We start from the raw sequence: 25,371 nt of genomic DNA, 5'->3' as shown, positions 1-25,371 counted from the left end.
AAGATATGGAAACAACCTAAGAGTCCATCAATGATGATTGGACCAAGATGTGGTACATATATACAATGGAGTATTACTCAACCAAAAAAAAATAATTAAATCTTGCCATCTGCAACAACATGGATAAACATTATGCTTAAGGACATTATGCTAAGACAAATACTGTATGATCTCTTATATACGGAATCAAAAAAACAGAGAAGGAAGGAAAGAAGGAAGGACGGAAGGAAGAAAGGAAAACCAGGCTCATGGATGCGGAAAACAGGTTGATGGTTTTTTCAAGTAATGGTCATCTGTATGCAAAGGAAATGAACCCGGACCTAAGCCCTGCATCTTACACAGTCGCGTATCGCTTAGCGGTGGGGATACACCCTGAGAAATGTGTTGTTAGGTGATTTCGTCATTGTGCAAACCTGCTGGGCCATGGTGAAGCCAACGACACGAGAGTAGATCAGGCACAAGGAACATGATGCAATCGGGAGCTTCATTAAACACCAGATGTGGCTGCTGCCGGCCCCGCTCAGCTACTGTTTTACAGCGAATCTTTTTCTTAAAGTAGCAATAGTCCACTCGAGAGGACTGCGCAGAAGTGCAGTGTAGTAGACACATGAACAAATAATGTGCTCGTTTGTCACCGTCCTCAAGTACTACGCCCTGTGCATTACTCTGCTGTAATGTGTGCTGCACTCTGATACCACAGGCGGCTCAGGTTTGTCTTGTCAAAAAGCAAGTGTGAAGGAGCCACGTTAAAGCAGAGTGGGAGGGGTGGCCGGATGGCTCAGTTGGTTAGAGCACGAGCTCTTGGTGGCAGGGTAGCCGGAAACGGTGACTGGACTTGGAGCTGAGCTGCGCCCTCCACAACTAGACCGAGGGACAACGACTTGGAGCTGATGGGCCCTGGAGAAACACAATGTTCCCCGACATTCCCCAATAAAATTAAAATTATATGTATTAAAAAATATATATGTATTTTTAAATATGTTTAAAATATATATATATATATTTTTTAAAAAGTGGAGTGGGAGCTACCTCCCAGAGGGCCCACCTGGCATGTCTCACACCTCAGGCCTTGGGGTGTTAAAACAGGGCAGAACAACCTCTGGGTGGGGCCTGGGCATCCTCGTGCCCCAAAGGAACTGTTGGCAAGGATGACAGGAAAGCAGACACGATGGTTACTGGACTGAACATTGAAAACATTGTTTAGAATCGGAGTCACCCTCTCATCTGAACCACTGGCAGTGCCTCCTGTGGATGTCATTGTCCCCCTACCCAACACCCCTCACCTGTGTGTCCTCATCGGAACTATCTATGCTTCTGCCTGAACCAGTGCTGCCTGAATAGCTATTCATTTTTAGCTCAAATAAATGCTCGTGGCCACTCATTTTGAAAGACTTGTGTGTGTGAACAGTTTACACCAGCATCACCACAAAAACGTGAGTAATGTGTTTCGCTACGACGTTACGACATCTACAATATCACTGGACGGTAGGAATTTTCAGTTCTGTTACACTCTTACGGGACCACCGTCATATATGCCGTCCGTCATTGACCAAAACATCAATATCTTGGACATGATTGTACAAATGTTAACTCAAAATGGCCCATAGATCTAAATGTACGTCACGAAACTAAGACTTTCAGGAGAAATGGCGTTAGTTAGGTGAAACGTTCTTAGTGTTGACATGAAAAGCACCACCCAGGGTGGTGAGCACACAATGTGACGTATAGATGATGGATTATAGAATTATACACCTGAAATCTTCGTAACTTTGCTAACAATTGTCACCCCTGTAAACTTTAATTTCAAAAAAAAAGAAAAAGAAAAGCACCATCCATAAACAGATAAAAAATTGGATTTCATCAAAAAGTTTAAAATTTGCTCTGCGAAATACACTGTTATGACAGTGAAAAGACAAGCTATTGGCTGGGAGAAAATATTGCACCCATGACAAAGGACTACATCTAGAACATATAAAGAATTCTCTCAACAGGAAGAAATCAAGCCATTCAATTAAAAAGTGGGCAAAGATGTGACCCTTCACCAGAGAGAATGTGTGTATGCAAATTAGGATGTGGACGGTATCCAGCAGTGGCAGCCATTGGTGCAAATGACAGTCACCACAAAGCATCACTGTACACCTGCCAGGAGGGAGAAAATCAGGAACGGAGTGCTGCGAATGATGCAGAGAAATGGGGCCTCTCGTTCTAGAAAATGGTGGGGCAGTTTCGAGTCACGTGAAAAGTGACCTGACCTAATGGCCAGTGGTCTGCCTCCTGATGACAGTGTAGGTCTAGCGGGGACCTGTGCGTGAGTGTGCTAGCTCTTCTGCCCAAACAGTGGAAACTCCCCAAATGTCTTCCACAGCGGAGGCCCACCTGTGCTACCGGACAGGACCGGACACAGACAAGGGACTGCTGGGCCTCGGGGCCTCATGCTGAGTGTGAGAGCCTGGCTCAGCGCATCCCAGGGACCTTCTCCCGGAGAGTAAACTGCAGAGGCCAGCCAAGGTATGGGGGCCAGGGCGGGGCCTGACCACAGAGGGGTACAGCGGGCTGTGCTGGGCGATTCTGACCGTGGTGGCGGTCACAGGAGTCCACACATGACAGAGCCTGCCTAAAGCAGCCCAACTGGCCAGTGCTGGGGCTGGAGCGCCCCCCGACCCCTTGCAGGCTGCCTGCTGGCCTTTGCTCAGGCCCAGCCCTCTGCCTCCAGCCCTTCCTAGTCACCTGACTCTGACCTGCCCTTAGCCTGAACCTTAGCCTGAACCTGGCACTCTTCTCTTTGGGGAGGGGAGGGGAGGAAAACAAAGTCTGAGCGGCCTCCAGAGCAGGGTGGGCAGAGGTAAGTGGCGACTGCACGGCAAGTGGAGGGGACAGCCTGGGTGGCAGGGGTGGGGGAGCACTTAGCAGTGGGGCTGGCCCTGGGCAGGGGCCCAAACTCACCCCCACTGAGCCGCAGTGGCCTGGTCTGGCAGCTCTGGCCAGTCCTCCTGCTTCCGGCCCAGTCACCTGCCCAGCTGCAGACCCAGGTCCAGGTGGGCAGTGACACTCTGGGCGGGGAAGGGGAGAGGCAGAACAGCACCTGGCAGGTGTTTGAGGGACAACTTCCTTCTTGCTGTCCAACAGGTGAGGGGGCTGCCCAGGTCTGGGCGGTGCTGATCAGTCACGGGGAGGATGGTCTGACTCTGGGGAAAGTCTGCCCACCCACTGGGGACTCAGGCTGGGGGCTCAGGGTGCTACATCCTCTGGAGGTGGAGTTAAGGTGGGGTCCTTGTGTCCCTGGCCCCCCGTCGGTCATCTATGTGTGTCTGTGAGGTATCCAGTGGCCTGGGTGCTGGTCTCATCTGGGCCAGGCTTGACTGTGGCTCAAGCAGGTCCCCTCTCTGACCCCCCAGCCCTCCTTTGTAAAATGGGATCAGAGCCACACAGCCCATCCCACTGTGCGTGAAACCGGGAGCCCTGGGATATACGATATAACACAAGATCACATGAACCTCAGAGAGCAGTTTCCTTCAGGCAGTGGTGCCAGCTGGCCTGAGGTTCCTGGTGTGTGTGTGCACGGCCCAGCTGGGGGACAGGTGGGGCCTGGAGGGGGCCCTGCCAGGCCGCAGCCCTGGGCAAACCGCATTCCTGGGCCAGCCCTGGCCAGCTGCTGGGGGCCGTCTGGGGCCAACTAGGGAGTTTCAGACTCAGTTAGAGAGCCCGGAGGCTGGGTTTCCAGCCAGAAGCCAGCTGTCTTGGTTGAGAACTCTTGGCCTTAAAGTCCTCCAGTCGAGAAGATGTGCTTCCCGGGACCCCACCAGCCTCGTTTATTGGGTTATAGGTGGGGGCCACTTGGCAGCAGCATTAGACCCACCTGGCCTCAGTGCTCCCCCTGGGGAGGGATAACAGAGAAGCAGGGGGAGGACAGGTGGGGTCCTGGGTCTCCCAGGTGAGTCTGGAGCTGACCTGCAGAACTGGGGCTCTGTCTTCCCGGGGGCAGGGGGGAGCAGGGGTCCAGGGAAGGTTGGGGGGGACGGGTAGCTTTATTCATCCCTGCTGTGACATTAAAGGGTCTCTCCTGGACCATCAGTGCCGTGTGTCTCAGGCTAGCCTTGTCACCAGACCAGGCCACTCTGATGCTGGTGACACCCTGGGCTCTCAAGGCCTGGTCTTTGGCTTTGCCCACCGACTCAGCCAAGGTGGGCTGAGCCCCAGAGTGGTAGAGTCTGCCAACTGCTGCCCACTCCCCCCCAGGACCAGGCCTACCCCCACCATGAGGCTGACCTGGAAGGAACGGGTCATAACGGCCCTGCTGGGGGCTGCAGTGGCCTCAGGCATCACCACACTCATTCTCATCCTGGTGGAGGCCACCAACGTCTTCCTGCCCACAGACATCAAGGTGCACCCCAGTCCCCGAGTGGGGGAGGCTGGGCTGGGCTGAGCGCTGTGCCGGCCCCCCGCCCTCCTGACTCAGGTGTCACTCCCAGTTTGGGATCGTGTTTGATGCCGGGTCCTCCCACACATCCCTCTTTGTGTATCGGTGGCCCGCAGACAAGGAGAATGACACGGGCGTGGTCAGCCAGGCCCTGGCCTGCCGAGCGAAAGGTCAGTGGGCAGTCCTGTTGACGGTGGGTGGGTGCTGGGAGCTGCCCACTCCCTGACTGGGCTCCCGGGGATGAAAGGCTAGGAAGTAGCACAGGCTGGAGCCGGGGAGGAGCTCTATGTTCATCCCTCAGCAGTCAGTACATTTACCTACAGGGAGGGGCTCAGAGAGGGCGAGTGAGGGGCCCACGATGGCACAGCCAGTCAGGGGGGTGATTCCCAGGGCTCTGAACACACCCCCTCCTGAATCTGCACAGCCCCCCTTCCTGCCTCTTCCAGCTTCTGGTGGCTCCAGTTTGCACCCTCCTATCTCCCCCCGGGCCTCTGGCTTCACGAGACTTCTGCCCTGTGTCTCAAACACCTCCTTTCTCCTACATGTGCCCCCATCATTGGATTCCGGGCCCACCCACCCCCAGGATGGTCTCACCCTAGACTCTTCATCACATCTGCAAAGACCCTTTTTCCAAATAAGGCCACATTCACAGGTCCCAGGCAGGGGGGTGATGTGGACCCACCTTTTGGGGACCACTATCCAATCCCCCACAGGCCCTTTCAGCCCAGCCAGCTGCCAAGGCCAAGAACCTCAAGCCTCATCCTGGGGTGCTGTGTTTCAGGGCCCGGAATCTCCTCCTACGCCTCCAGCCCCGACCAGGCTGGTGAGAGCTTGCGGGGCTGCTTGGAGGAGGCGCTGGCTCTGATTCCAGAGGCACAGCACCAGGGAACCCCCATGTTCCTGGGGGCCACCGCTGGCATGCGGCTGCTCAGGTGAGCGGGCTTCTCCCATCGCCCCGCGAGTGGGCGGGTGCTGGCTCCCAGCAGCTTCAGCCCCTGCTCCTCTCTGCGCAGCCAGAAGAACAGCTCTCAGGCAGCAGACATCTTCGCAGCGGTCACTCGGGTCCTGCGCCAGGCTCCTGTGGACTTGTGGGGTGCTGAGCTCCTGGCCGGGCAGGATGAAGGCGCCTTTGGGTGGATCACCATCAACTACGTCCTGGGCTTGCTAGTCAAGGTGCCATGGGCAGCCCCAGGGCGGGGCTGGCTGAGCAGGGCTGCGTCAACGTGGCCGGTCCTGGAACTCAGTCCCCGTCTATGCTCAGTACTCCTTCTCTGGGGAGTGGATCCGGCCTCCGGAGGGGACGCTGGTGGGCGCCCTGGACATGGGTGGGGCCTCAACCCAGATCACCTTCGTGCCCGGAGTTCCCATTCTGGACAAGAGCACCGAGGCCACCTTCCACCTCTATGGCTTCGAGCACAAAGTCTACACCCACAGCTACCTCTGCTTCGGGAGGGACCAGATGCTCCTCAGGCTCCTGGCGGGGCTGGTGCAGGTGGGCCGGTGGGGGGCGGGGCCTGGGCCTGGCGGGGGGCGCCTGTGTGCCCAGCAGATGCTCAAGGCCCCCTCTGCCGCCCCCGCAGAGCAGCCCGGCCCCCCGAGTCCGTCACCCATGCTATCACAGTGGCTACCAGGGCACGCTGTCCCTGGCCTCTGTGTTCGAGTCGCCTTGTGTGCAAGCCACAGCGCCCCCAGGCCTCCCCCAGAACCTCACTGTGGAAGGGACGGGGAACCCCGGGGCCTGCATCTCAGCCATCCGGGACCTCTTCAACTTCTCCAGCTGTGAGGGCCAAGACAACTGCGCCTTCAGTGGGGTCTACCAGCCGCCCGTGCGGGGCCCATTCTACGTGAGTACCCACCCTGCCCTGCTCTCGGGTCCCAGCCCCAGGGGCCTGACCACAGGTGGGCGCAGCACTCTGGGACCTGTGTGGGTGAGGTGGGGACACGGCCTACCTGGGCGCCACCCCAGTGCAGACACACCTGTCCCCTCCCCCAGGCCTTCTCCAACTTCTACTACACCTTCCACTTCCTGAACCTCACCTCCGGACAGCCGCTGGCCACCGCAAACACTACTGTCTGGGAATTCTGCCAGAAGCACTGGAAGCTGGTAGGTGGTTCCCAGGGCCAGCTGCCCGCTTCCCGCCTCCCTGGGCTGCAGCTTCACTGAGCAGGGACTTGGGGGACCCCACCACGGCCAGTGTGGCCAATGAGGCTTGGGGAAGCTGTCCTACTCCAGGCAGGAGCCCCCAGGTCAGGACCCTGAGGCGACCAGCCGCAGGTGTTCCAGGAGGCTGAGCCTCACCTGACACGCACCTCGTGCGCCCAGGTGGAGACGGCCTGGCCGGGGCAGGAACGCTGGCTGCGTGACTACTGTGCCTCAGGCCTCTACATCCTCACGCTCCTCGTCCACGGCTATGGGTTCAGCGAGGAGACCTGGTCCAGCATTGAGTTCCGGAAGCAGGTGCCGCCTCCCGGGCTGGAGAGACGTGGGGCTCTGGGCAGCTGGCCGCAGCCCTGACCACCCATGTGTCCCGCAGGCCGGGGGCGCCGACATCGGCTGGACGCTGGGCTACATGCTAAACCTGACCAGCATGATCCCCGCCGAGCTGCCCGCCCAGTGGCAGGCACAGAGCTATGGCGTCTGGGCGGTCAGCATCGTCTTCATGGTGGTGACCCTTGTGGCTGTTCTCGCCGTGGCTGTGGCCCAGCTCTTCTGGCCTCACGATTAAGCCAGCCGCCTCCTGGTGCCGGCAGGAGAGGCCCACCTCCCACATCCCGGCGGGGTCACCCCAGCCTGGATGCAGGAGCTGGCCGGAGCTGTGCTGAGCCCCTGACCCCTGAGGGGCCCCTGACAGGCTTGTCCTGTGGGCTCTGTCCTCAGGGTCGCTCTGGCCCAGGAGGCTGTGCCGTGGTCCTCACCCGGGGCCTCCCGTCCTGGCACCCCTGGGTCCCCTCCTCCACTGTGCTTTCCAGGGCAGCAGGGCCTTTCTGCGCAAACACCAGGCTGCCAGGACTCTGCAGCACATTCTGACGCCGTGACTCTGGCATCAGAGAGATGGGGACTGGTCCAGCCTGGGAGGGAGGTGTGACGGCGGGAGCAAACAGGGGCCTGGCTCCCGGGCAGGGGCCAGCAGAGCCTTGGGAGGAGGCTGTGGGGAAGGCCCAGCCTGAGAGGCCATGGGCTTCTCAGAAAGCAGCCCACCCCACACTCTCGAGCCTCAGAAGCTTAGAGGCTGAGCCCAGGACACGGGTCACATCTTGGTGAGCAGATTGCTTTTATTAAACCTTCCTGCCAAATGACCCCTCGGAGCTGATCTCACTGGGCCCAGGGAGCGGGGGGGCACGGCATCTCACACACTGGCCGGCAGGGACCACGAAGCTCTTGGGGAAGATGCCAACACGGCCATCACAGTGGCCCTCCAGCCATGCCTGGTCCACTGCACGGGGACATCAGGGCAGTAAGCAACATCCACTCACAGAAACCCCAAGTGCCCAGGTGGCCCCAGCAGGGTGACGGGGAGGGCGGCTGCCTGCCCAACCTTCACACAGGACGTCCACGGTGTCCCCGGGCTGCAGGTCCAGGTCCTCGGGCCCCTGGGCACAGTAGCCATGCTGGGCCACCGCCTGGTAGAGGACAGGCCGGCCGCCTGCTCCCTGTGGCAGAGGGGACGCTGCACGGCCTGTGGGCACCAGAGGCTCTGGGACGCTGCCCCATGGCCGCCCGCCCCCGCCCACACCACCCCCAGACTCACTCGGCACTGGAGCTGCAGCCCGGTGGGGCCAGAACCCGCGTCCCACCAGGCCCTCTGCAGGGCCTCCTCCTCGGGGAGGGGGACCCAGTGCCCGTCACGAGGGTCTCGGTAACTGCAAAGAGATGCATTAGCCTGGGCAGTGAGGGGCTGTGAGATGGTGCTGACCTCTGACACTGCAGCCTGGTGCACCCAGCCCCACTGCCAGCTGCCCTGGGGTCCCATCTGGGCCCACCCGCTCAGCAGCAGGCGCTGGCTTCCCCGCCCACCTGAGCTGCCCACACTGGGCCTGGAGAGGGAGGGCCTGGCTCAGCAGGGCCCGCAGGCTGGACAGGTCAGCTCCTCTTGGGGCCTTCAGGGTCAGGGTGAAGGCACACTGCACCGTGATGGTCAGCAAGGCCTCGGGGTCCCCCACAGCCACTCCCTGGAACCAGGCGAATGGCGGTGGCGGGTCTCTGAAGCCCCAGGCCTGCGTGCCGGGGGCCTGGCTGTGGTGGGCTGGGGCCTTAGGGGTGAGGGCTGGACTGAGAGGGTGGGAGGGGCCGTGGCTAAGGGATCGTAAGGCTTCATCAGCTGGGCTGCCTGGGCCATTCAGAGTGATGGGACCTGGCCTCGGGGGCCCCCACATCCCTGGGGAGTAGGGGCCTCTTACCCCAGCACCTGAGTAGTCCTGAGAGGGTCCAGGGTCTGGGCCCCTAGCTGCTGGCAGCTCTGTGAGGGATGGAGCAGGGACTCAGGTGGCCACCCCCCCCCCCAATAGGACTTTTTAGAGGGGCTGCCAGCACCAAGGGCCCACAGAGAGGTCAACTTTCTCCTTGGGGATCAAAGAGGCTGCTCCCAGCCCCCCAGGTGCCTGCTCCCTCCCCAGAGCGCCCCACCCCCACCCCCTTTAGGGCGCCCATACCTGGAGGAACCTGTTTGCCAACTTGCTCGGTGGTGGTGGTGGTGGTGGTGGTGGTGGTGGTGGTGGTGGTGGTGGTGGTGGTGGTGGTGGTGGTGGTGGTGGTGGTGGTGGTGGTGGTGGTGGTGGTGTGGGACCTCTGCAAGGGAAGCCACAGGCTCTGCTGGGCCTGTGTGGGGCCCTGTGGTGGGGGCAGCTTCCCCAGGCCTGGTGCCTGGACCTTGACCCAGCAGAGCCAGTGGTGAGGGGTGTGGCCTGTGAGCTGACCTGGCCAGGCCGAAGCCACAAACCCATACCATGCTGGAGCTGACTTCAGGGTACAGACCAGGTCCCCACGGGTTTGGGTACCCACACAGGCCACCGTACCCAGTGGGCGTGGGCCAGTCGTCCCTCCCCCACCCCAACGTGAGGCAGCTCCAGTGGGTGGACCCCAGTGACCCCAGGAGGCTGACAACCAAGGCCAGGGACCAGCTTCCAGGGACACGTTGAACAGCACCTGGGAGCCAGGGGAAAGGCCTGTGTGGGGCATCTAAGTGGGGGTGCTGGAGGGGCAGTGAGACACCCCAGAAGGGCCCAGGTCCCAGCCACACTGACCAGCTGACTGAGACCCTCATTTCAAATGGGGGTCTGACAGTCTGTGTAAGTTTATAAGTGAAGCACTTAGACTCGAGCAGGTTTGCCCCTTAAAGCTGTTAGGGGCTGCTGCATGCCACGCAGGAAGGTCAAGTGCTTCAGACTCACCGGGGCCGCTCTGGCCGCTGCAGCTGGGATGGGAGGGGCTGCCTCTCAGGGCTCTGACCCTCAGCCAAGTGAGCCAAACCCCAGGGCACAAAGGGCAGCTGACCGTCGAGTTTTTGGCTGTGTCCCCTGATTTACCACCTTCCTGGTTATGGCTGACCCTCAGCTCCTGGTGCTAGCTCGGGCCAGCGGTCACCCTGTGTCCCCTCCTCAGCCTCACCCCAGACTGGGGCATCTGGAACATCCCACATCCAGGGAGGAAGGCTGGGGTGACGGGGGCCCTGACAGAGGGTGGGACGCCCCCAGGGACCAGCAGGCCCCGGGCTTCATACGCCCCCAACCCAGGCATTGGTCACGGTGGCTGGCTCGGGCCACATCCCTGGCCTGATGGAGGAAGCTGAAGCTTGTCTCCCAGCAGGCAAGGAGGCCGCCTGTCCTGTCCTCGGACCTTCATGGTGCTCTGCTGTGGCCACTGGTCCTCAGGCTCGGCCTGGGGTTGAGGGTCCTCCCCGCACTGTGGCCCCTGCCCGCCCCACCTGGCCTGGGCTCACTCGCCTGCTCATCGTAGGTGCCCAGCATGCAGTGGTCAGCCTGTCCTGCTTGGCCATAGCCAACCTCCATCTCTGCATCAGGGGGCCGGAGGGGCGTGCCAGGTCTGCAGGGGCCTGTATCAGGAGCCCTGGGGGAAGATGGGGCCCCCTTCTCAGGGCTTGCTTTGCCCCCACCCTGTGCAGTCTGAACACCGCTAGGTGGAGCAGCCCCCTCTGCGAGGCCTGGGCGTGGTGATGCCAGTGGGGGCTGCCCAGCCTGCATTCCTCCTCGCGCCGACCCTCCCTGCTGCCTGGGGTTCTGCGATCCTCTGGAGCCCACTGAGGCCTGAGCCTTGGTCCCACGGGAGCAGGACGAGCTCAGGATGGGCCCTGGGCCTCTGGAGAAATGGGGACATGGGAAGGGCAGAGAGGCTGGATGTCCCTTCCCGGCACCAGGGGCTTGGCCAGTTTCAATCTGGGAAAGGAAGGTGATGGCCCTGATCCTGGAGGGAAGTGGCCACTGCAGGTACGTGGGAGAACCAAGCATGCAGAGGGAAGACGCCCCTTCCTACCTGGGACCAGCTCCAGGCCTGGGCTTACCATCCCCATCCTGAACCTGTAGGCACAGGGTGACAACTTGCTAAGGTGAGGACACAGACCCCCATGGGGGAGTGTCAGGGGCCAGTGGGCTGGCGTCGTCTCCCCCAGGCAAGGCTCCATGATTTTACAGACTGTCATATGGGATGGGATAGTCACCCCAATTTCAGATCAGAGGAATGTTGGGGTGGCCGGGGAAGGCTCAGAGCATGTGTGGTATTTCCCTTCCTCAGCAGGAAAGAGTCTGGAGTACTCTGACCTGCAAAATGCCAGAGGAGGGGTCTGGGCTGGCGAGAAGGCTGTCCACCCACCTGGGGCTGCTGAGGCCGGAGACCCTCATGCTGGTCATCAGGGAGAGCAGAGGCTACCACTACCTGGTGAGGGACAGCAGGGGTGCCGCCAGGTCAGGGGGCGCCCAGCCACACCCCCAGGGGCCCTTAGACTTCTGCTCCCCCAGCCCTTGCTGCCCACCCCGCACCCCCACATCTGCCACTTGCAGGGTGGGGGCCCAAGATGGCCAGACCTCCCCCAGGAGGTGGAAACAAATTGGATAAAGGAAACATCTGCGCTGACCATTTAAACTTATTCATAATACAACTTTTGAAAGATTTTGCTTCTTAGAAAGTCTGCTGTGATTGACGGGGCAGTGCAGCCCCACCCTGGACCCCCCCAGCAGATGTGGGCAGACGCGTGGTGTTTGTGCCACATGCCCTCACCCTCGTCTGCACACGGCATGCTGGCCCTTGGTGACCAGGGGTGTTGGGCTGGCCCAAGGGCCACCAGCTCGAAACCAAAGTCACGTATTCTTTGCTTCCCCACATGCACCCTGCCTTGGGGGATGAGCTGCTCCTCAGTGTCCTGTGATGTGGTGCCGCCGGCCTGACCCAGGGTGGGCATGCTGTGCCCGTCAGCCTACTACCCTCCCTGGGACCTCGCTGTCTGGGAGCCGTGGCTGCGGTGGCGGCAGGCGGGGGGCACCGCTGACTGGCCCACCCTCCGCAGGCAGCTCCTGGCAGGTCCTGCCACCCGGCTCCAAGGCTCTCGGACCTGAGCCCCATGTGGAGATACTGTTCCAGCCTTGGGCCCACTCTCCACCCCCCAAGGCCTTTGTATCAACATGGACCAGCCCCCATGTGTCCCCACGAACAGTCAAGTGCTCACCACGGTGACTCACCTGTGACTCACCACGGCTCTGGCTACCTGCCCCTCTCTGGCCTGCTGGGTGCTACTGGCCCCTAAGCACCTGAGTCCCAAGAAGCAAGAAGTTGCCCCTCTTTACCTTGGCCTTGCCCAGGAAGTCCACAGGTGCCAGGTGCTGCAGGTGTCGCCTGTGGGGCTGGAAGACTTCGCCCCTGGGAACCTGCCGAGGCTGCAGGAAGGCCTGTTTCTGGAGGGAGGTCCAGCCAATGCACACCTGAGCAGCTCCCCAGGCCTGCACCTGCTGAAGGCGCTGGGCTTCGGAGCAGAAGGGTCACCTGATGCCTGCACCCACTTCCGACAGGCCATGGGTAGCCCTCGCCCAGCCTCCAGAAGTTTCTTCACCTCATACACTTGGTTCTGGGGTCTGTACAGATGTGAGCCCCAAACTGTGGGCTATGGGCGCTGGAGGCCGATCTGAGTCAGCTCAGGAGCCCGAGAGGCAGGATGGGCCTAGTTCTCCTCGCCTGGCCCCCTCACCTGCCCTCCTCACCTGTACTTGGTCCAGGGCAGTTCTCAGGTCCTTGCGGGCCCCTTCCGGCCCCTTGGAGATGGCTTCTTCCAGGCTGCGGGTGGCGTGGGCCCAGAACCCCAGGCAGCACTGTGCTGAGGCCACGTTGAACAGCACCTGGGAGCCAGGGGAAAGGTGATTCTCAGTGTCAGGCCAGCCCCTGCTCCTGGCCCCACCCCTGGACCCCAGTCCCAGCCCCGCCCCATCCAGCTGTGGCACCCCCACTCCCCCAGCCACAGCTGCCAGAGCTCTTCCGGGTGCCCAGACAGGCGAAGCCCCCTGCAGGGGTCCCTTGCTCTGAACATCAGAGGCTGGTCTCCCATCTTTGCAGCACCCTCCATGCCTGTCTCACCTCCTTTCTGCATCTGGCGGGACCCCTTCATCTTTCCTTGCTCCCTGTATCCCCACGAGTCTGGGGTCCTGTCCCATGCCCCCATGTAAAAGGTCGTTTTGACAGACACGTTGGATTGGGTTAAGGCTGTTGCCAGCAGGGACCTGGTGCTCCTGGGAGCCCAGCCTCCCACTGACACCTGGGCTGCTGTGGGGATAGCAACTACTTGCCCAGCTCCACCTTATGTCAACAGGAGAGACCAACCGACCTCCTGAGGCCCTCTTCCTGTCCCTGTGGCCTGCCAGATGACACCATGCTCCTGGAGCCAGCTGGCCACCCTCTGGGGATCCAGGTGGGGGTCATGGCTGGGCCAGCCCCACGCCCTGCCCAGCACCGTTCAGTGCTCAGGGCGGGGGACACAGATGGGCCAGAACCCACCCCTGCTGAGCTTCCTCCAGGATTCTCAGAGGCTCCGAGCATGCTGGGAGCACTCTGGGCCTCTACCAACAAACCTCCTTCAGTGCCAGCGTGGTCCCCAGAGGGCAGGAACAGGCCCAAGTGCAGAGCCGAGGGTGGGGATACCCCCTGCCTGCCCCTGCCAGGGGCCCACAGCCAAGCTGTGCCCCCTCCTGCCACCTGCCTTTCCTCCGTCCCCACCCCTGTCCTGGGTGGATGTACTCCTGGTGGCCCCACCCTCACTGCCACCCTGAGCCTCCTGGGGGACGAGTGACTTGCAGGGACTGCGGGGACAGCTGTGACAGTAACAACAGGACCCAGAGGACAGGGCGTGCAGGAACCCAGGGGCCGGGCAGGACCACTTGGGCCGCCCAGCCATGGACAGCACCTGGGAGCCCCAAGCCAGCTCCACTAATAGAGGCCTGCTCTCTGCACCAGGCAAGGCATGCTCACCTCCCAGGCCTGCAGCCTGAACCGCAGGCCTAGCTGTATGTAGTCAATGGCGGCATTGCCCCTCAGCTGTTCCAGGGCCAGTCGGAAGTCGGACAGGGCCTCCTGGAACCTGTGGCAGCAGGGGAGCGCAGGGGCTCAGCAGCCGCAGAAAAAGGGGCCCAGCCCTGCCACAGCCTTCCTCCTGCCCCTAACCCCAGCTCCAGGGACACCCGATGGGGGCAGGGCTGGTCGCCCAGATCTCAGCCCACAGTGGGCACTCAAGTCCCCGCAACGGGTCAAGGGTTCAGTACGCAGCTGTGCTCTGACCCAGCTCTGAATCCTGGATATTTGCTCCCCTGCCTGGGGCCCCTGTCTGCACCCAGACCCAGCTGGGTGGTGCCTCCCGGGACCTCCACCCCCAGGGAGGCTTTTGCAGATGAGAGGGGAGGCTGCCCCAGAGCTTGCCCGCTTAGCACAGGGCCTGTCCTGCAGCCCTGCCTGCTGCTCTGGGAAGGGTCTCAGGGCGGACAGCCCAGCGAGCAGGGAGGCCCCAAGCTCCTCCATCCTGGGACACCGCCGCAGCCCTCCCTCGGTCCCCATGCCTGCACTGGGTGTAAACACACCAGTCCCACACAGCAGACGTGGGAGGCGCACAGGGGTGCCCAGGAAAGCGCTGTGTGAACACCGGCATGGAGACAGCTCTGCCCTGCGTGCAGCTCAGTGTGACCACAGCACCTGCTCCCAGGTTCCGGTCCAGGAGGGGTCAGTGAGAGGTGATCGTGGGGGAGAGGCGGAGGGAGGAGTACAAAGGGCTGTCAGAGAAGAACAGGCGACCCTGGGCTCACCTCCCCAGCTGGAAGTTGGCCACTCCTCGCTGGAAGAAGCCGACAGCCATGCAGGCATCCTTGGTCACCGCTTTGTCAAATGCCTGGGAACAGAGATGCCCATGCAATGCCAAGGTCTATAACCCCACCAGCCCATGTCACAGCTGCTGTCCAGGGCTCTGTTTGCTCTCCCGCCACACAGAGCAGCCAAATCAAGGTTCGTGTGGTGTTCAGACGACAGACTGCAGTCCCAGCTCTGCCCTTCCTCGTGTCCTGCTTCTCAGAGACAGTCGGTTTTAGTAACGGTAGCCGTTCGGTCTACTTTTTTAAATCTTTGCCTCCCAACTAGAATGCCTATGCTACTACCATCACCTTGGCCGCCTTTAGTAACAGTCCCTCTGCTCCTGTTAGGTAGGGGAGAAGCCTCTGCCCTTGGCCCACAAGCCCGGGCCCCTCTCCCCACTTAAATCACAGAAGTTAAAGTATGCAGAAGTGACGATGGGACCGCCTCACGCCTACAGTCACCTGCTGTCCAGAGATCAGATTTCCCTTCCTGGACATTTTCAACTGAAAAGGTTACTGTGAACTGTGAGTTCGTATGCAGAGGTGAGAAATGACAGGTGTGGTCCCATCTCCTCCAATGGCACTGACGTCGGGACTCTTACATCCTCTTTGCATCTGCGACTTTTCACTGACCATTTGCACAGCGGTAGGAACTGGTGCATTCCACCCCGGAACATGCATCTCCTGACTACAAAGCGTTCACAGGGCAGACAGTGGCCCTGTGCACCCGAGCTCTGGTTCTGCTTCCAGGAGCAGGTTGGGAGACAGGCGAGCACTGAGATCTGGGATTTGGCCACAAACCTTGTCTCCTCACCATCACGACAGGTGTCGGCTGAAGCCCCTGGCCCAAACCCTACACCTTCGGGGACAGGGAACCCCTACCCAGGGAATCCAGCCTCAAGCATTTCCAGGTATGTTAGCACCTGGGCGGCGAGCACCCGAACCCGTGCCCCGCCCCATGACTGTCGAGTCTGGCACATGGTCACCATATAGTGGAGGCACTGAGCGAGCCCTGCACCCCCATCCTGGCCCTGACTCAGCTCAGGGTGGGGTCCTGGGACCACAGGCTCCCATCTACGGTAGGTGTTCATTGAGGCAGAACACCGGAGCGCTTTTTCCAGGTGACCGTCGGGAGGAAGGGCGTGGGCCCTGGGCTTTATCACAGCGCTCACTGACCCAGCGCACAGTAAGGCACCCCAGGGTCAGAGGACAGCTTCCCCGGGGGTAGGGTCCCTGAGGCCACCCCGGGGCTACCGGGCTCACCTGCAGCGCGGCCTCCGGGTCCCCCGCCAGCAGGTGCACACATCCCACGTTGAAGCATATCCTGGCGGGCGGGTCCGGGACGCTCGAGAAGAGCTGCAGGGCGCAGCCCCAATCCCCGCGCGCCACGGCCTGAGCGCCCCGCTGCCAGTCGCGCACCAGGTCACCGAACGAGGGCATGGCGACGTCGGCACCCGGCCCGGCCCGGCCGCGGCGTAAGTCGTTGCTTCCGGGCGGGCGTGCGGCCGTGGGCGTTGGGGGTCCCGCGGGGTAACTGGGGGCCGAGGACCGCGGAGTAGGGACGCCTGGGTCCGGAAGCCGGCTGGGGTTGCCGGGAACCCTCCGAAGCCCGCGGGGGTCAGGGGCGGAGGGCCGCGGGGCCGTGGTGCCGGGGGCGGGACGCCGGGGAGCGCCAGGCGCGCACGCCTCCGGCGGTCCTCCGCGCCCCGCCCCCAGTCAGCCCCGCCCCGCCGTGGCCCCGCCCCGACCACGCCCACCCGCACTGGCCCGCCCCTCCCGGATCTGGACCCGCCCCCTCCCAGTCAGCCCGCCGTGTCAGCTTCTGCCCCGCCCCCCGACTCCCGCCCAGAGCTCGGAGCTCGGGTTTCCCTGGCCGCCCCCAAGGTCCGCTTTCCCAGCCTCGCTCCGCTGCGTTGGCTTCCGTGCTGCGGGGAAACCCTCCCAGCCTGCTGCTGACGTCGCTGCCGGGGCGGGGCCAAGGTTCCGGGCGGACCTCGCAGGCACAGGTGAGCAACCTCTGGGGCGCGGGCCGGGGGGGCGGGCTCGGGGCGCCTGGGGCGCCAGGAAGCAGGGCTGGGCCGAGGGCTGCGGGTCGGCGGGGGCTCAGCCCAGCGCCCCTTCGTGGCCGAGCTGGCGGCCTGGCGGGCCTCGAGGGTCCCCGCTGTCGCCGCCTCCCCGCCGGGCCGCGGGCCCAGTCTGACAGGCGCGAAGCCCTCGTCCTCGGGGCTGCGGCGGGAGGGCTGGGCCGTGGGAGCAGGTCCAGGGGCACAGGGCACAGTCCACAAGTGGCCTGGAGTCTCCCATGGCAGCGCCCAGCGCTGGAGAGGGACCCAGGTGTGAGGGACTGGAGGGGCAGGTCTGGCGCTCACCCCCAGGGGGGGACACGGAGGCCCAGGTTTCTGGAAGCCTGGTGTACAGCCCGACCCCAACCCGGGGCCAGAGGGGCATCCCCGGGTCCCCCCGTGGGGAAGCAGGTCACGGCAGCGCCCCAGCCACACTTGAGGACCGTCTCGTGTGCTGCATGTCACCCGTCCCCGTCGCCCTCCGCAGGGCTCCCCATCTTTCCTCCAGAGCGATGGAGGGTGTAGACTGAGCAGTGATATCGACTAAGTATTCCGCCACCAAAAAGGATTTATTCAGGAAAAGGAAAAAGGGCTGCAACCCGGCATCAGCCGGTGCAGACCCGCCGGCCATGTGCACATCCTGCTTTGTGTGTAAAGATGGAGGGTATTGGACCCACCTGGTGGCTCAGGTGGTTGGAGCACAGGTGCTCCTAAAGCGGGGTCACCGGTTCGATTCCCACACGGCCAGTGAGCTGCGCCCTCTACAGCTAAGCTTGTGAACAACAGCTCTGCCTGGAGCTGGGCTGCCCTGAGCAGCCCGAGTTTGGTGTGAGCTGCTGTGGGCCACCGAGTGCCACCGTGAGTGGCTGGCAGTTAACTGCTGTGTACTGTGCCGTGGACTACTGTGTGCCGCCATGGGTGGCTGGCAGCCAGCGTGAGTGGCCGACAGCCAGTGTGTAGTGGCTGGCAGTGAGCAGCTGTGGACTACCATGTGCCTCCATGGGTGGCCAGTGGCCATCGTGAGTGGCCAGCAGCCAGCAAGAGCTGCCATGAGCTGCTGTGAGTGGCTGACCAACAACCAGCGACCGACGGCCTCAGCCAGGGGGGAGCACAAGGTTCACACCAGCATGAGCCAGGGGGCTGTGTCCTGCACAACTAGACTGAGAAACAGCGGCTTGAACTGAAGGAGGGGGAAGAGGGGGGAAAAACAAATAAACAAACAAAACAACCAAAAAAAAAGATGGCAGGGAGACAGGAAGTTAGAACCACAGGGTTTTATGTAAAGGAAGTTAGGACTATAGGGGGGCTCATGAACGTCCAGGAGCCCAGCTCCCCCCAGAGACCTTGGGCCTGATGGGTTTCCTTAAAACCCATCAGAGGCTGAGCTCCTCTTTATCAAGTCTCGATGAGCAGGACTAACCCTGTGGCTACGTTGTTCCCCTGTGGTGGTGTGCAGATGGGCTCTGTTGACCTTAAAAGTTATTTTACCAGCAAAAATGGGTTTATTGATAACAACAAAGAATTGCTGTTCAGGGCGTGCAAACTCTAGCAAAGCCATAGGCGAGTCCAGCAAACAACAGAGAGGAACTTTTTTTATGGAAAAAAAAACGAGGAAGGTGGGAGGGTTGTTTTGAATGGTAGCCCACTGGAGTAGAGCGAGAGCCCAGGGAGGTGATGGTTTCTTGCCACTGAGTTGCCGGCTGGCTGATTCCTTGTACGTCTTTCCTGTTGGGCCTGTGGTTGGTGATTTCTGGCCGGTGGAGGGTTCTGTTGGGGTCGGTAATGGACCCCGAGAGGTCCTGCGTGAGTGCGTCCCCTTCTGGCCTCCTGATTCCATTGGAAACAGGGTTTCCTTTGTTTAGTTTCAGCAGAGAGCAAAGTCCACACAGGTACGGAGACTGACGGAGCAGAGGGAGTTAGCTCCAGCAATTGTGAGCGCTGGTAAGTCCAAAATCTGCAGCACAGGCTGACAGGCAGGAGACCCAGGGGAGAGCAAGTGTTGCAGCTCAAGGTAAGGCCGTCTGGAGACAGAATTCTCTCTTCCCCGGGAACCTCAGTCTTCTCTTAAGGTCTTCGACTCATTGGATGAGGCCCGTCCACATTACAGAGGGCGATCCATCTGCTTTACTACAAGTCCACTTTTTCAAATGCTAATCTCATCTTAAAAAGACTTTCATGGCAACAGTGACTGCGTGACCGAATATCTGGGCCTCATAGCCTCGCCAGTTGACACATAAAATTATCCACCACAGCACCCAACCCCAGGAATGCTCCTGCAGACGGGCTGTCCTGTTACCGACACAGAACCTCGTGGCCTCCAGGGTCCTGGGGAGGCTTGTGTTGACGGCTGTCAGAGCCCAGAGTGCAGCTGGAACTCAGAGACCCCACTTACCTTCCATGCTGGCTGCCTTCCTTCCCTGGCTGGGCCTGTGGAGCTAGTGGGCTGTGACTCACTGTGGCTGTGTGTCCTCCCTATGTGACCCTGGGCCAGCTCTCAGAGCCTGCCACTTCCTTACTTGTGGGGTGGGGAAATGAGTGCCCACCTTGGAGGGCACCTGTGAGACATGGCTGGGGTGATGGCCTGTGAAGTGCTTAGGAAGGCGCCTGGCAGCTGTGCTGCTCAGACATGTTTACAACCCTGTGCCCCTGAGGACTCGCTTCCTCGGGAACTCGGAGTCTCCCAGACCGCTGGCCCGGGCATAGCCTAGAAGCTTTCCAGTGGGGAAGTGGTGAGCAGACATGCACCATGGAGGCCACTTGGCCACAAGGGCAGAGGGTGGCCGCGACTCGGGCAGCCCCAGGAGTAAGTTGAGTGGAAAAAGGTTACACACTTTATCCATTTACATAACAGCCTTGAAATGACAAATTATATAAATGGAGGTCAGATTACTGGCTGTCTGGGGTCACTAACACATGAACGGCTTTGGGGGGGCGCTATAAGAGGGCAGAGGGGAGCCTGGGGGGGATGGAGTCTCCGGGTCTTGACTGAATCAGTGCCAATATCCTGGTTGCGATTTTGACTGTAGTTTTTAAGATGTTACCACCTTAAAAACTGGGGAAAGGGTATATGGTATACCTTTATTATTTCCTACAAGTGCATGTGTGTCTACAATTATCTCTAAATAAAATGTTTCCTTTTTAAAAATAATTTTAAGAAGAGTTTTCTATTTTACAGATATCCTGAAAGTTGGAATGATCAAATGACCTCTAAGAGTCTCCCAGCTCTAAAATTCAATGGTTTAAATGTTGTTTAAAAAGCTTCCTTCTATTTAGCTAAAATCTCCTCTCCAGTGGACGCCTCAGCGATGGGACCAGCTGTGACCTGCTGGGACTGTCTGGTTCACATGATTCCTACAACAGTAGAAGACTCCTGAAAAGGGAGATGTTACCTAAGGTAAGGATAGGACTCAGCGAGAGGCCAGCCCTTTGAAGGAGCTCAGTCCCTCTGGGGTTCTTTCTGAAGCACAGATGCCAATCAAATGAGAGCACCGGATATTTGGGAATCGACTGTAGCCCAGTACAAGGAAGGCTTTTTTCTTTCAACAATGGCATTTGCCAAGAAAAAAATAAAATGCCACATAAAACTTTTCTCTCTGGAAATAAAAATAGCCTTGGGCGTGACTGAGACACTGGTCGACCCTGAGCCACGTCTGTAACAGGTTCAGAGAATGTCTCCCAAATTAGAGCCCTGGGTGTTGGCTGCCTCTTCCTGGAGGGCTCATCCAGGCACTACCATAGGGCTGGTCTCCAGAACCTACCACTTCAGCCTGTTGCTGGCCATTTAGTAACACATACGTGTTAACCGAGGACCCGCTCCCTGGAAATTGTCTTAAAGAAGAAACCCAGGAAGGACAACATTCCAACAGGTGTGCTCTCCTCCAGCCAGTGAGCCCACCTGCAGGCAAACAGGAAGAGCCTCAGGATTAGTCTCCTTTGAAGGGTGGAGCTGAAAGGAGAGTATAAATTGGGAAAGTTTTAATACCCTCCTGCAGGATCGGAGGCCCAGGTCTCCATGCTCCAGACAGACAGTATCCTGGTGTCCTTGCAGCTTTGAACGTGCTGTGTGGTGTCAGGCCTCAGAGGGGGCATCTGCTAGGACTGGTGCCCAACACGCATCCTCAGGCTGAGTGCTGCTCCTTCCTGCAGGGAGAAGTAAGAGAGTGTGAGGGCTTTATAGCAGACTGACAGCGAACCGGCCGATGAGCCTAGTGAAATGAAGACGGAGCCTGTGAAAAGGACAAGGGCCCCAAAGATGGAGCATGGGCGAGGGAGTTGCCTAGACGCCCCAGGGCAGAGGGCCTGTCTGAGGTGCTTCAGGCCACTTAGGAAGAAGGAAGAGCAGGCCAGCCCAGGCAGCTCAGATGGTGGAGGGGACAGGGACACCTAGACATGAGTGTGGAAAGAGCAAATCCAACAGCACATTCGTCCTGGTGGGGAAGGAAGCCACGCTCCCACACGTCAAAACTAACAAGAAACCAGGAGGAAGAAGAGGGTGCTGATAAAGAGAAAAGCGTAATTAATTAAATAAGTCAGAAAGCTGAACACTAATAAAACTGAAAACCAGTTCTTGAAAAAGATCAATGAAACAAACTTCTGAGCAGACTCATTAAGGAAAAGATGGAGAGAAGCCAAAACCCACTCAGCGCCGAGGCCAGGACCACAGATGTGCCCCGAGGTGGCAGATCTCAGGGACACCGTGTGTGTGCCTACGTAAGGAAATCTCCCCAGGACCTAGTGACGTCCTAGCAAGGCAGCCTGTAGGACTGGACGGCAGAACACACTGGAGCCGTCACAGTGGCACTGACTCCACAGCCCGTGAGGGAGTTCCGGCCCCGCCCCGCCTGGCGGTGACCCCCAGAGACCTGGAGCCAGGACCACTCGGCAGCTGCTCAAATCTGACCCCACAGGCGAGCCGGGGTGTCGTCTAAACCTGAGTCTGGGGCAGTCTGTTTGGCAGCAACAGATGACTGTGGAGAGAGTGACCCCGAGGCCAGGGCTGGAGACACCGGACACCGTGGCCTGGAGTGGCCTCCTGGCGCACCTGCCACAGAGGCTGGGCAGGTGACTCCATCCATCTCCTGAAGCTGAGACTCCATGTAGTTTAACTTTTGATAATAACACGCCTGAGTACAAAGCAGAGTGTGTTTGCTGTATAATGTTGAAAAAATACAAAAATGAAACAAACTCAGAACTGGCAGTCTGCACTGGGGGGTCGGTAGGAGGCATTCGGTTCTGACCACCAAGCCACCCGGCCGCCTTCAGGTAAATACAGTGATGCCAACGGGGAGACAGTCAGTGCTTTTGTTAAACAAGGTTTATAAAAGCTGTTCACGGGGATTCTGCCCCATTTTGTAGGACATTAGGACGGAATGGGAAAGCCCCGTGACCCGTAGGGCCATGACCTCTGCCCTTCCCTGCCCTTCCAGCACCGGGAGGAAGGCCCCCCACCCATTCGGGATGGGCGGGGTCCTCTTGAACCCCATGCAGAGCTGAAGCCCATGTAACTGTAACTGGAGTGACCGATAGTATTAGTGGCACACGTCTCATGCCCAGGACACCACCATCCCAGCCTGGAAACAGCCATGCAAGCATTGGCCTGGGCCATAGCAGATGAGTGCATGCCAGCTATCGCAGCTGGCAGGGACCCTGGAGACGTCAGACACAAAAGAGCGTATGTCACGTGATGCCATGTGTAGAAAGTGTCCAGAACAGGCAAATTGGTTGTGACAGCACGGGACTCATGGTTGCCAGGGGCTGGAAGGAGGGGGACTGGGTAGGGACGGCTGAGGATGAAATGTACTGATACTAGCTTGTGTGACGACTGCTCAGACCTGCACACACTGACCCCCGAGTTGCATACTTCACAGGGTGAATCTACGGCATGCACATTCCTTCTGGGTGAAGCTGGAAGAAGCCCCAAGCTGTGCGCACCAACATTTAATTGGTGTGAAAACCAACCTGTGGGACTTTCAATGCAGTGCTGCTGCTTAAGTGGGGCAGCCTGAGCGGCCCCGTGGGCAGCAGTCCAGGCTGTGCACCCCGCATCTCGGGGAATGTGAGGAAGAGAGTGAAGTTCCTGGTGCTGTGGTGAGGAGCAGGTGTCGGTGTGCCCAGCGAGCTTTGGAGGAGCCTGGGGCAGGCCCCTGGGGATGTCCAGGGCCACTCTTCTCTCTGGCCAGCTGTCTTCTCAGTCAAGACCAGCATCCAGCAGGAAAGTGTGAGTTACACATGTGATTTTAAATTTGCTAGCAGGCACCCTAAAAACATGAAAAGAAACAGATGACATTAATTTTAATAACATATTTTATTTAACCCGAGCATACCTAAAAATGTGACCATCCCCACGTGTAATCAACATAAAACATCTGTGCGAGACTCTGACGCCCCTGCTGCCCCGTGGGGTGGTGCCTGGCCTCTGGCCTGAGGGCCCCCCACCCCCCCGGCAGGTGGCTGCTGGGGCCTGGAGGCAGCGTGCTGACTGAGCACGTTCTGCCTGCTGCACCATGTTCCTGCTGCTGGTCTGGTTGGTACCTGAGGGCGGCCAGGCCAAAAGCCCGGCTCTCAGAAAGGCTCATGGTGCACGGGCAGCGAGGCGCTTGGGGAAGGTGGAGCCCGGGGACCTCCAGACCCTTTCACCCCCCTCAGAACCCATGGTAAAGGGCGCAGGGACCACCTGGAGGGGACATGCTGCTGGGGCCCAGTATTTTCAGAGAACAACACAGAAACAACATAGAGGGAAGCCTGATTTGAAGTCCACACGAGAAGCTGTGTCGACTTCTCTAAGGTCATTTCAGTCACTCACTACAGTGGGGAAAATCTGCTGTTCTGTGGCTTCCATGAAGTCCCAGACTGTATTCCTGGGATAGGGACAGACGCTGGAGCCGGGCCCCACCGTGGCTTCGTGGGGGGTCCTGTAACTTCTTCCTTCCTGTACTATTGGAAGGGCAGCTTTGGGTCAGCCAGTGGCTGGAAGTCTCTGCCCCCTGGGGCCTCTGGGCCTCCACCAGGGTCTCAGGCTCCGCTGCCAGGCGCCCTCCCTCAGGAAGCCTGTAGGAGGGGACCCCCCCACCCGAGTGGAGACCCTCCCAGCCCATGTCATGAGCAAGTTGGCCCCCCGCGGCTCTTCCTCCTCGAAGTGAGGGGCTGGGGGCACATTTGTGAGCACACCGTACCTCCATGTACCCCCACTACCCACGTGATGGTGGGGCTGCACTGGGCCCCCAACCGGCTGTGCAGTACCCTGCAGGGGGCTATCTGGAGGAGGCCATGTCCTCGGAAGGGTGGCCCTGTTGAGGTGTCCCCTTTTCCCAGGCTGGGCCTGGTGGGTGTCCTCAGGGCCTGATTGGGTGGTGGGGGTGGCAGGGGTCACACTCAGAGCCCAGCCTCTCTGGCCTTGGGACCATCTCAGTCAGGGTACTGAGCAGGAGGCCTGGTGGGCATGGGGCTGGCAATCTGCAGGCCCTGGTTCACCCCAGAACTTGTAGCAGATGGTGGGTATGGTCTGCCTGGGTCTGCTGCCAGGCCGGTTTCCAGGTAGGCTCCCAGGTAGGTTCTCAGGTGGGCTCCCAGAAAAGCTCCCAGGTGGGCTCTCAGGTAGGTTCTCAGTGGGTTTCCAGGTAGGTTCTTATTTAGATTCTCAGTTAGGCTCCCAGGTAAGCTTCCCTCAGCTGGCTCTCAGGCAGTCTGGCCTGCAAGGTGCCTGTCTTTGGAGGCTGCTCCCTGGGTTTGCAGCTGGTCCAGGGGCTCCTCCACCGGCTATCATGGGGCAAGAGCATCTGAGGTGAGCAAGGCTCTTAGAGGCATTGTCCTATCTTGTGGCCTGTCCCAGCGAGGATTCGGCACAGGTTCGGCATCTTGCAAAAAAAGTTGTGACACTCACATGAGTTGCTGGCTGTGCATTTTAAATGGCAGTCCTGACACTGCTGGGAGGCCGCTCGCCTTGGCGTGAGTTGCAAAACAAGCCAAAGATGACTTGGGCTCCAGTCAGATTTTCTGCATTTTAAATGAGGTTGGTTTAAAAAGTCTGCCTTGGGGGCCCGCCCGGTGGCTCAGGAGGTTGGAGCTCCGTGCTCCTAACTCCGGAGGCTGCCAGTTCGATTCCCACATGGGCCAGTGGGCTCTCAATCACAAGGTTGCCAGTTCAACAACTCGAGTCCCGCAAAGGATGGTGGGCTGTGCCCCCTGCAACTAAGATTGAACACGGCACCTTGAGCTGAGCTGCCGCTGAGCTCCCGGATGGCTCAGTTGGTTGGAGCGCGGCCTCTCAACCACAAAGTTGCTGGCTCAACTCCCGCAAGGGATGGTGGGCTGTGCCCCCTGCAAGTAGAAAACAGCAACTGGACCTGGAGCTGAGCTGTGCCCTCCACAACTAAGACTGAAAGGACAACAACTTGACTTGGAAAAAAGTCCTGGAAGTACACAGTGGTCCCCAATAAAGTCCTGTTCCCCTTCCCCAATAAAATCTTTTAAAAAAATAAAAAATAAAAAAGTCTGCCTTGGGGTGAGTCTGGACTTGATCTTTACCACGGAGCCCAGGGCTTGGGGAAGACAAAGGTGGTGTGAGGA

The 25,371-nt window shown here is 59.7% G+C and overlaps 2 protein-coding genes and 1 long non-coding RNA gene across 7 annotated transcripts; 2 read left to right on the top strand and 1 right to left on the bottom strand.

The window, feature by feature from the left end:
• The first annotated feature begins 2,795 nt into the window (after positions 1–2,795).
• On the top strand, positions 2,796–7,713 carry ENTPD8 (ectonucleoside triphosphate diphosphohydrolase 8). 2 transcript variants are annotated; one of them, XM_081066174.1, is made up of 10 exons: positions 2,796–2,842; positions 4,237–4,381; positions 4,470–4,587; positions 5,199–5,349; positions 5,431–5,590; positions 5,679–5,909; positions 5,998–6,261; positions 6,411–6,521; positions 6,741–6,875; positions 6,952–7,713. In XM_081066174.1, exons 2-10 carry the CDS (start codon positions 4,256–4,258, stop codon positions 7,141–7,143), a joined length of 1,488 nt encoding a protein of 495 aa, XP_080922300.1. In that variant the 5' UTR covers positions 2,796–2,842; positions 4,237–4,255; the 3' UTR covers positions 7,144–7,713. The 2 variants fall into 2 exon arrangements, with proteins under 2 accessions (XP_080922300.1, XP_080922299.1); XM_081066173.1 differs by having other exon boundaries at positions 2,839–3,126.
• NOXA1 (NADPH oxidase activator 1) lies at positions 7,675–16,445 on the bottom strand. Of its 4 annotated transcripts, none has more exons than XM_081066169.1 (14): positions 16,007–16,445; positions 14,702–14,784; positions 13,878–13,986; positions 12,620–12,754; positions 12,209–12,316; positions 11,241–11,303; positions 10,905–10,948; positions 10,358–10,481; positions 9,068–9,203; positions 8,816–8,874; positions 8,433–8,587; positions 8,167–8,278; positions 7,954–8,068; positions 7,675–7,851 (listed from the first exon to the last, which is right to left on the bottom strand). In XM_081066169.1, the coding sequence occupies exons 1-14, from the start codon at positions 16,181–16,183 to the stop codon at positions 7,694–7,696; spliced, it is 1,578 nt and encodes a 525-aa protein (XP_080922295.1). In that variant the 5' UTR covers positions 16,184–16,445; the 3' UTR covers positions 7,675–7,693. The 4 variants fall into 4 exon arrangements, with proteins under 4 accessions (XP_080922295.1, XP_080922296.1, XP_080922298.1 ...); XM_081066170.1 differs by having other exon boundaries at positions 12,209–12,298; XM_081066172.1 differs by having other exon boundaries at positions 7,954–8,094; positions 12,209–12,298; positions 16,007–16,440.
• A 137-nt stretch (positions 16,446–16,582) lies between these two features.
• LOC308504840 lies at positions 16,583–21,967 on the top strand. Its single transcript, XR_013994421.1, has 3 exons — positions 16,583–16,749; positions 18,669–18,747; positions 19,982–21,967. It is a non-coding gene; the product is annotated as an uncharacterized lncRNA (long non-coding RNA).
• The last annotated feature ends 3,404 nt before the right edge of the window (positions 21,968–25,371 follow it).

This window comes from Rhinolophus hipposideros (assembly GCF_964194185.1).
Source record: "Rhinolophus hipposideros genome assembly, chromosome: 11".
NCBI classification, from domain to species: domain Eukaryota; kingdom Metazoa; phylum Chordata; class Mammalia; order Chiroptera; family Rhinolophidae; genus Rhinolophus; species Rhinolophus hipposideros.
Note: the sequence above shows the minus strand (reverse complement) of the source record. Positions and strands in the feature narration are given on the sequence as shown.